Source organism: Rosa chinensis, chromosome 4 (genome assembly GCF_002994745.2).
Source record: "Rosa chinensis cultivar Old Blush chromosome 4, RchiOBHm-V2, whole genome shotgun sequence".
Taxonomy (NCBI): Eukaryota; Viridiplantae; Streptophyta; class Magnoliopsida; order Rosales; family Rosaceae; genus Rosa; species Rosa chinensis.
Genome location: NC_037091.1, coordinates 16,851,406 through 16,861,358, shown reverse-complemented (window position 1 = coordinate 16,861,358; position 9,953 = coordinate 16,851,406). Strand labels below are relative to the sequence as shown.

At 38.1% G+C, this 9,953-nt stretch overlaps 2 protein-coding genes across 7 annotated transcripts; both read right to left on the bottom strand.

Annotated features, from left to right (window-relative positions):
• LOC112200856 (tRNA-specific adenosine deaminase TAD2) lies at window positions 1–4,107 on the bottom strand. Of its 6 annotated transcripts, none has more exons than XM_024341861.2 (9): window positions 4,015–4,104; window positions 3,657–3,725; window positions 3,115–3,152; window positions 2,779–2,845; window positions 1,835–1,994; window positions 1,659–1,755; window positions 864–967; window positions 573–631; window positions 14–362 (listed from the first exon to the last, which is right to left on the bottom strand). In XM_024341861.2, the coding sequence occupies exons 2-8, from the start codon at window positions 3,723–3,725 to the stop codon at window positions 588–590; spliced, it is 579 nt and encodes a 192-aa protein (XP_024197629.1). In that variant the 5' UTR covers window positions 4,015–4,104; the 3' UTR covers window positions 14–362; window positions 573–587. The 6 variants fall into 6 exon arrangements, 4 of the variants coding, with proteins under 4 accessions (XP_024197631.1, XP_024197632.1, XP_024197629.1 ...); XM_024341862.2 differs by having other exon boundaries at window positions 3,970–4,059; XR_002936475.2 differs by lacking the exon at window positions 4,015–4,104 and having other exon boundaries at window positions 1–362; window positions 1,637–1,755.
• Window positions 4,108–4,242: 135 nt separating this feature from the next.
• Window positions 4,243–7,922, bottom strand: LOC112200855 (probable receptor-like protein kinase At1g11050). Its single transcript, XM_024341858.2, has 6 exons — window positions 6,917–7,922; window positions 6,653–6,806; window positions 6,334–6,544; window positions 5,996–6,233; window positions 5,758–5,908; window positions 4,243–5,635 (listed from the first exon to the last, which is right to left on the bottom strand). Exons 1-6 carry the CDS (start codon window positions 7,768–7,770, stop codon window positions 5,327–5,329), a joined length of 1,917 nt encoding a protein of 638 aa, XP_024197626.1. The 5' UTR covers window positions 7,771–7,922; the 3' UTR covers window positions 4,243–5,326.
• Between the last annotated feature and the right edge of the window lie 2,031 nt (window positions 7,923–9,953).

Here is a 9,953-nt window from a genome sequence, read left to right as displayed (position 1 = left end):
GGGAGCCACAGAAATCTTACTCGTTTTTTTTTAATATGGTTGGAGTCACAGACTCCCATCAAAAATGCTCTAAGCGGAGCAAGTAATTAGGTTGTAATAATAATGGCAATGAAAACAAAATACAAACAGAAAAACCAAGTCTCAAACTCAAGAGAGCTTTTCCATTAATGAATAGTTTAAGTAAACAGAGAAACTTTCAAGTACGTGAAGAAACTTTCATCTACATCCCCTCCTGGGGTGCCGTCTCTCCTGCAATTCCCAATTTTCATCTTTATCCCTTTTGGCAAACATTAAAGACTATTTAATAACTCGTTCTTTTGGTTAGTTGACCAAGTTAATTAAACTTGGTATTCTGATTGCACCTGTCAACCCAATTAAAATTTTGGTAAGTTGACCCGAGCAAGAAAACACTAAGCAAAATAGAAACCAACTAAAAGAAACGGTGAATAGAAGAGAGTTGCAGAAGCAAAAACTGCAATAAGCCAGGCAACAGAGCTATCAAATTAAACTTATCCAAAAAACAACACAAGAAGACAAATGAACTAAAACAGAATTCTGAAAGTATAACTTACCAAATCCGTTCATATTCATTGTATGGCCTGGTGAGTCAGAGGTCTATGAGGCTTTGGAGCTGAAAGAAACCAAAGAATACACATTACACACATAAAGAAGCTTAAATAAATACTTCAACTAGGAACAGGATAGTTCAAATGGGAGTTTGGTTTCATGCATTTAAAATATGCTACAAATTTGAATCCCTAAATTGAGCAAAGAATTGATGAATTCAAAGGAGAAAGCAAGCATGAATGATTCTCCCATCTCACTACAGTCTAAAAAACATAAATTATTCCTAAACCAGATACCATTAGGGTTTCCTTGCTCGTAAAAATTGCGGAAAAGAGAGACTGCTTCTGATGCCATTATCCCTCCAGTGCATTTGAAACCTTTCCCCTGTGGTACTCCACCACTATACAACAAAAGAGAAAGTGAGGGACTGATGCAACAATCATCTTGAGTAGAAGATCACAAAACCAAGGAACAGTTTATAGCTTAATAGTTATACAAATTTGAAATTTCAGGCACAAATCCAACAATTCAGGTATAGAGTTAAACGTAAACCTCAGATACTCAGAGAACAGGGTGCCTAGAAAATAATACTGATGTAACTTTCCCATCATGGCTGCAGACAGTCAATGATCCTTTACATCTATTTGCATCCATTAAAGAAAAAATATGAAACCACTTCAGCATTAAACACAATTAAGAAAATCACTCAAAAGTTTAATTAAATAATATATGCACACACCTATATATAAATAAAACAATTTCTGCTACAGACAACTAAATAGCCAACATCCAGTTTCTCTATGGAGGGATTGTTTTCACCTTTTGACTTCACCTATAAGTATTCACCCCTAAACTATTAAAACCATGTCAATTTAAAATAAAAATAAAAAGAAGCTATAGCTAGTCTGCCACTACCTATATTACTATATATAATTTTGTAGTTGCATTTAATACACTTGACCAGGAACTGCCTTTTGGAAAGTCCATCAAACATAGGAAACAACTTGTAAACTCTTTCCGGGCAAAAAATTACTAGAGACCAGCAAAATTCGAGTCAATTCTTGCTTACTGTGTTAAGTTCAGATAACAACCTCATGAGTGCCTCAGAGCTACTTGAATGCAGCGACAGTATTGATCCACACCCACCAAATTTGTCATTGGCACAGCCATAAAATACTTCCTCGATACCTGACCAAGAGATAGTTACCTATACATAATCAAAGAGAAGAAAGAAAAGTTTTATCATTTCGTGAGAAAGAGGGCATACCAACAATTGATAAAGCTGCTGCACACATTATGCATGGTTCACATGTAACATAGAGGTTACATTTTGAAAAGATTTCCGCAACTTCTGAAGTTGAAAGCCTCTTTTCTCTCCACTGCTCAAGAAGAGTATCAATGGCTTCCATTTCTGCATGCCTTGTAGCCTGCATTTTTAGGCAAGCACAGAAACCCATAGGTGTTAATGTCCATATTTTTATGTAAGAAGCAGACTTATATGTGTATAACACAACAAAAAAGTGACAAACCATGTTCACATAAAATGTTAGTAGATGCATCACACACGAGAGAGGTGCAGTCTGATTGATGTAGAATAAATCAACTGAGTATCCAGGAATTTATGAAAAGAGAGGAAGTGATGGGTCAAAAGTGGTTTTAATTACAATATCAAACTTTTTTAAATTAACTTACTTGATGTAAAAAGGACATGAATCAGGTGTTCTCCATTCTGATAGATGGAGGGAGAATGACATGGCTACTAAAGTAAGGTCTTATAAAAAGATCATCATATAAGTGCAGATACACATTGTACATGAACAGAGAGACATGGAAGGAACTAGATTGCTTTAGATCTAAAGTTAACTGCAGAGAAAAGAAATGGAAACATCTACTTTATATATTAAGTGAGTCCTATAATAATTGAGCTAGTCTCAGTAATCCCACAAACAACCCTTAAGATATTACTGAATATGAGATTATATGGGCCCATCTTTTCTTACTGATTCAGGAGAAGACTGTTTGGGAAGAAGATACACTTGAAATGTGAGAAATTATCCTAATATGAAACAAACTAGAGAGACGTGACCATGTATGTGGTTCTTTCAGAAGCCATAAATAGTCACTACCACAGACTAACAATGGAGACCAACACCAGAATACAAATTGAATAGTATGAAGTAAAAAATAAAAAGGCATCGATGGGAAATTTACATTTCGTGTCTCGTTAGTCCGATTCCTTCCAGACGCTATAACCTTTCCATCTTCAACAATCACACAGCTGATCAATCGAAATTCTAAAGATTAGAGAAAAGAGTGCAATCATGTTCTTATACCCTTGACTTTTAACAAAAGAAACGGATTCCAAACATTCTAATTTTCCTGAACAATAGAACGATACCTAGACAATCATCAATTATACGGCCGATAGGATAAATCCAAAAGTTATGTGAACAAAGAAAAGGGGTAAGGGGTGAACTTAAAACGAAACACGCATAGAATATTAAAAGGCAACGCACAACAAATTTATAAGATATACAAATGGTGTACCCGACAGGAACTTCAAGGCTGTCCAAAGCTAGCTTTGCCTAGATAAAGCAGTAAGAAATATAGAAGTTAAATATCAGCTATGGAAGCAAACTTAACGCCAGAATAAGAAAAGGAAAAAAAAAAAAAAGGATACATATCAAGCAGAATAAAGTAAAGAGAGGCAATGCACATGAAGACTAGAGCTGAACCTGAAGGAAAATTCTTTTATCCAATAGCACCAACAACAACGGATAAGCAACAAAAACAAACTCAATCATATTATAAAAGGACCAGAAAATGTAAATTGCACAGCTGCGGTCTCAGAACTGTACAGAAACCTCAGTGAAAGGCAGACAGTAACTTAACCAGACCAGTCCATCATTAAATTCAACTTTGGGTGTTTGTGAGGGACAGTAATATTTTTACTATATTGAAATCCAAGCCACATTACATCCACGGTATAAAAACCTGTAATTTATTTCTTAAACTGAAAGTAAATGACTAGAAAAACACAACTAACGGTTTTAAATTAAAGCCTACTTGGGAGTAAGTCTAAACAGTACCTGTTGTAAAGCAAGATCCATAAACATAAGGGTATCATCGTTGGGGTTCTCTTCTCCAAGAGATGACATCTATTTTGAGAGAGAGAGAGAGAGAGAGGCAACACATTAGAAAATAGCATAATAGACAATTGTCTGTAACTGTAGAATCAACTCTAACTCATTTGGGTGAAATACAACAAATGCATATGCAATGCCTTAAAACTTTTCTGATTGCATCAGAATACTTGTATTCTACAAAAGCAAACAGACAAAAACCCCTTCAAAAGTATAAACACCCATTGAAAGACCCTGTTGATGAAGCCAGAATTTGAACCTGGGGTGGGCTATAACAGCAAAAATCACATAAGGGCAAACATACTTGCAGTGAAGAGTGAAGCGCCCAAAATAGTTTCCTTTTGCTAATGGAGTTGCAACTGGAGGGAGACCCAAAATGGGTGATCAGTTTGTTCAGTGTAGGTGGGTGGAAGACTAAATAGAATAAATAAAGCTCAAAACCTATAACAATCGCATCATCCGGTGTAGCTCAACGAATTTCTCACTTGGATATGAGTTTCCGGGTTCGAATCCCGGCACCGGAATTATTTTTGTTTTTCTTTTTCTCTTTGCATATGCCTATGTAAAATTCAAAATAGCTGGAATGATGAGGCAAACCATGCGTGTTCATATTCATCAATCAGGAAACTTTTTTCTTGATTGGTTGAAGCTAATGAATTTGAAACTCGATCGACACAAGATGACCAGATAATTAGTTTTCCAGTTCCATCCAACACCACAAGATTTCCATCACCTCTGAGGGCCAAAAAAACCTGGAGAATCAAGTGGGGATTCCATGTTGGCTACCATACAATTGATGCTGTGCGTGGGATTGTGTTGTACCATATACATAGGAAAAACTTGGTAGAACTTTCAAGACTAGAAAAACCTGACGTAAAGGTTCCATTGGAAGAAACTAAAGTCTGGTTTGCACCGATTGATTTGCCTGGTACTATAGTGTCCTGGCTACTACAAATATACGAGAGTAACATAACTACAGAAAGAAAGAGCCACCCCCTCACTTTGATAAAGTGCCTCAATTAAGTGAGAAGAATACCTCGCGTGAAATACTAGTCCACAGCAAATATTAGATTTAGTCTTGCTATTTCAGTCCTGTATATGTAATCACATTAGTTGTACGTGTTTACTTTTTAATGGATAATTTTGACAGTGAGAATTGCAAATAGACTGGAAAATGGAAGTACTATAGCTTCATTGTCCTGCAGCATAAGAAGAACAAAAAGAACCGAATACATTTTTGGTTGATCAATCAGAGATTAGAGCATCTTGAACAGACAAGATTCCTACATAGATACATCATAAGGCTTCATAGGTTTGGCTTAGAGATCATCAACCCACTCTAGCTACCTTCTTGCCTAAGTTTTAACAAATAAATCCATCAGTGCTTCTCTTGCATTGACAATTTCATACACTAGGCAAGGCAAATCTCCAACCTTTCTATTTTAATTTGTTCCCTTGGTAATATGCAGTTCATTGAAATAGAAAGGCTGCATCATTTTACGTCCAAGGGAAGAGAAGGAACACAAGTGTATTCCAAAGTGAAGACATCTGGACATAAAATTATGCGGCTCAAAGTGTAATTTGTAAACACTCGCCGACAGATAGGCATTGAACCTCTATCTACCTTGAGGGATGCTAATGGTTACCAGATTGTTCGAAAAAATGCTAGATGATGGAGAAGAAGAGCAAACAGCCTTATAATTACTATGTGTTGAAAATGCAGGTTCTTTGAATAGTGGAAGTGATGTAGCTTCATTGGCCAACATGTGAATTACAGAAGACATTGTTGGTCGATCAACTGGATCTTCTTGAACACACAATAATGCTACATGGATACACCTTAAAGCTTCATTTGGCATACACGTTTCTCTCACTGATGCATCAATCACCTCCATTCCTCTACCTTCTTTCCATAATTTCCATGCCTGATATTGAACATATATTAAAATTTATGGATGACAATTCACTTAAATTTGAAGCTAACTAATAAAGTTATAGTCAGTGACTCAGTGCAGCTCACAAAAGAACAAACTAGACTATCACTTACCCATCCAGCAAGAGTTAGTGGGTGTTCAAGATGATAGAAAGCGGAATTCTTCCTTCCACTTACAATCTCCAGCAACAACACTCCAAAACTAAATACGTCCAATTTCTCAGAAAAATGACCATAGCGTGCATACTCAGGTGACATGTAACCGCTATATGAATTAATGATGGAGATGTGAGTAATAGTAGTGATGCCATTGAGTTTTAAATATTGAAATTATAACCCTACATGTACTTACTATGTCCCAACAACCCTGTTGGTACTTGCTTCAGTCTGATTTATCTCGAAAATCTTTGCCATTCCAAAATCTGAAATTTTGGGGTTCATTTCTTCATCCAACAGAACATTACTTACTTTTAGATCCCGGTGAATGATTTTCAATCTAGAGTGTTTGTGGATATAAAGTACTCCTTGAGCTGTACCTTCTATAATCCGAAAGCGTTTACCCCAATCCAACTTTGTGTTTTCCCTTGGATCTGATCACAGAAACCATAAAGAAGAATGACTAACAATGAAAATTAATGTATCTTAGACATCGATAATGAAAACTAATCTAAAGTGTAAGCATATATATACCAAACAAAAATTTGTCCAAACTTCGATTAGTCATGTACTCGTAGATTAATATCATTTCTTCCTTTTCAATACAGCAACCCAAGAGCCTAACAAGATTGTTATGTTGGAGCTTTGCTATAACTTTTAACTCATTCATGAACTCCTGATATCCTTGCCCTGACTTCTTTGACAGTCTTTTAATGGCTACCTCTTGATTTTCTTTTAAGATGCCCTGTAAAAGAAGAAAAATGAGATTGAAACTATTGAAGAACAAGATTTAGCATATTATGAAGAAATGGGTACTTGCAACAATATTGGGAGCAGATAGTGGAAGTGTCACCTTATAAACAGGGCCAAACCCTCCCTCTCCTAGTTTATTAGCTTCAGAGAAGTTGTTTGTAGCAGCTAATATACTCCTTAAACTTAAGACCGGTAGTTCTGTATCATTCTTCTCATCTCCAGCACTAAAATTTCGAATATTCTCACTATATGCCCTGTTACAGTATTATTGTTAGAGCATTAATTGTTGGTTTGGTTTATTTCAATCTATGTGCTATGCTATGTGAATGTGAGTGACAGAGTGCGTTTTAGCAAACAACAGTACCTTTTCTTTCCCAAAGATTCCTTCCATAAGAAGTATAAAAATAATATCGTAAGCAACCCTCCTGTTGCTGAGACTACTGCAGTTACAAGAGCTGTATAGCTCTTTTTGGGCAAATTCACAGCAGTGTCCACAAGAGTGTTATTCAATAAAGGTAAACCGAAAACACAAGACAGGTTGCCCTCACTTTCAGGTTCAGAGTCATTGATAATACCAGCTGCTGCATACATTATTGTGAAGAACCAACAATCTCTAGAGTGAGATCTGTTACCATCAACGGTGATTAATTCTTGCTGAATTCTAAAGCCAGCCGCCACGCAAGCATCACAGGATGATAGGTCAGTGAGGTCTGCCTTGCATGCAGAGTCAAATGCAGTGGTCTGATCAAGCTTAGAGACCCAATCTTGGGAAGACTCAATTTGGGCGCAGATGTTGGGGCTAGTCACAAATTGTATAGGGTCAAAACAATAAGAGACAAGATTGGGAGGGAGTGCTAGAGAGGTGAGCTTCGACTGGAAGTTTTGGAGGCAAGAATTTGAGGCTGCTATGTTGGGGAGTAGGAAAAAAGTGGTGGCCTTGAGGTGTTGAGCAAGGCCTATTGCAAAGAGAGACAATAGAACTTGACAACATGGGATCTGGGTGATGTCCATTTGGGGATCGGCTCGGAAGTTTTTGCAAAATGAGGAGTTGAAGGGGACTCTAAGAACATAGTTGAGATCAATGGGGCATGTTGTTCTGTTGCTAATTATATTTGGAGATTGAGCGGTAGAGAGAGGAAGTAGTGAGAGAAACACCAGCAAACGCCCAATGAATTTCATCACTTCAACCATAAAATGACAAAATCCAATTTCTATCATCTGATATCTGCAAATATATCAGAGAATTGCACAGGTCCACCTTCACATCCTGTGGAAGAAACAAGATCAAGAATATCCTGTTGACTGTTTCAACTCGTGGCTTCCATTTGTTGACTGTTTCATTCTCTCGACTTTTAACTTTGTTGACTGTGTTCTCCTTGGGCCGTAGACGGCCGGTCGTGCTTTTAAGCATGACTCGTATAAAAAAAAAAAGGTTCTTCATTGTTGTTTGGATGTGAATGAAAGTCTAGGGCTATCAATAGGTCGTGTCGGGTAGGGTTCGTGTCGGATCAAGGTATTTGTTGTGTCGCAAGATACCAACTCAAATTCAACCCATTTAATAATCGTGTCAAAAATTTAAACCAAAACTCAACCTATTTATTAAACGGGTTACCAGTTTCCAACCCGCTTAACCCATTTAACAAATAGGTTGTGTCGTGTTAGACAAAATGATTCATTTAAGGGTTAACAATGCGACCCATTTAACTAAAAAAATGTATAAAACGGTCATTAAATTATCATGCTTGAAGAAAGGTGTGGGTGAGGGACCTGTGGCTTGAAAAAACCCTAAGTGCCGCCGGAAACTTTGTGTTGCACATCCATCGCCGTGAGTTCATGACAACCAATTCTCCAGTACTGCCGTACCATACGACAAACAATTCCTGTCAGCATGCATGAAGGCAATATCCTTCTGTGGAACTGTAGAGGTATTGTCAACACAGAGACACAGCGAGCCCTAATCGATCTTGTGCAGGCCAAGAAACCCTGCCTTATTTTCCTCTCTGAAACCCTTGCGTGCCAGGGACTGATCGATTCCCTCACCAGTCGGCTGGGTTTTAAGGGGAATATTTTCTTTGAGCATCAAGATGAGGTGCAGGGGGTAGCGTTACTGTGGAGTGATGAAACTCATGTTAATCTGCGTTCACACTCTGCCCACCATATCGATGTGGAGGTTGGAAAACCTGGTGAAACATTGTGGTGTTTTACAGGCCTATATGGTTTTGCAAGTAGAAGCCAGAGAGAGCGTACCTGACAATTGATTGAGCAACTGGCGGCTGAGGGATGCCATCTACCATGGCTAATGGCCGGTGATTTAAACAAAATCATGTCACAGGCAGACAAATCTGGAGGTCCTCCAAGATCAGCTGCTGCAATGGCTAGGTTCAGGCACACTATGGCACACTGTGGACTTATTGACATGGGTTTCTCAGGGAGTCGCTTCACATGGTCAAATAAATTCACGAAAGAATGACTTGATCGTAGCTTTCAATCTGTACAATGGAGGAGCAGGTTCCCCTATAGCAGAGTAGTGACTCTAAGTCCAAATGAGTCGGATCATTGTCCCTTACTGATCGAAGTGAGCGCAGAGAAAATTTCGCGTAAAAAAGGTCCAAGAAGGTTTAGGTTCGAGGAAATATGGCATGGGAATGAAATGTGCAGCAATATTATACAACAAGAATGGGCAACACCCACCACGGGTAATGCCATGCGACAACTTGGACATAAGATTCAACAAGCAGGCAAAAAACTAATGTAATGGCACTCAACTGAATTTGATAAACAAAAGATTGAGTTGAGAATCATTCAGGAGAAATTGTATGACATTATGAAACAGCCTTATTCCCCTAAACAACATGAGGAGCAACGTCTTTTGCACATCCAACACAGTAGTTTGCTTGCGCAACAGGAGAGGTATTGGAGACAACGATCCAGGGCCATATGGTTGAAAGATGGAGATCGTAACTCTGCTTTCTTTCACCGGCGGGCTAGTAACAGGAAAAGCCGCAATACTATTAAGGGGCTCGTTGATGAGGATGTGGTTTGGCAGAATGAACCTTCTGAAATCAAAAGGCTACTTATGAATTATTTTACCCAAGTCTTCTCCACGGAAGGAGTGGACCATGATGCCCTAAATGAAGTTATTGCTGTAACACCAGTCAAGGTCATTGATTGGATGAATGCCAAGCTTACTAAGCCATATACTGATGATGAAATTCGTACGACGCTATTCCAAATGCACCCGTCTAAAAGTCCTGGACCGGATGGTATGACTCCCTTTTTCTATCAAAAGTATTGGAATATAGTGAATCTTGATGTGTGTGTTGCTGTTAGAAACCTGCTCACTAGTGGTGAAATTTGGAATGAGTCCAACTTCACACACTTATGTCTGATCCCAAAGATTA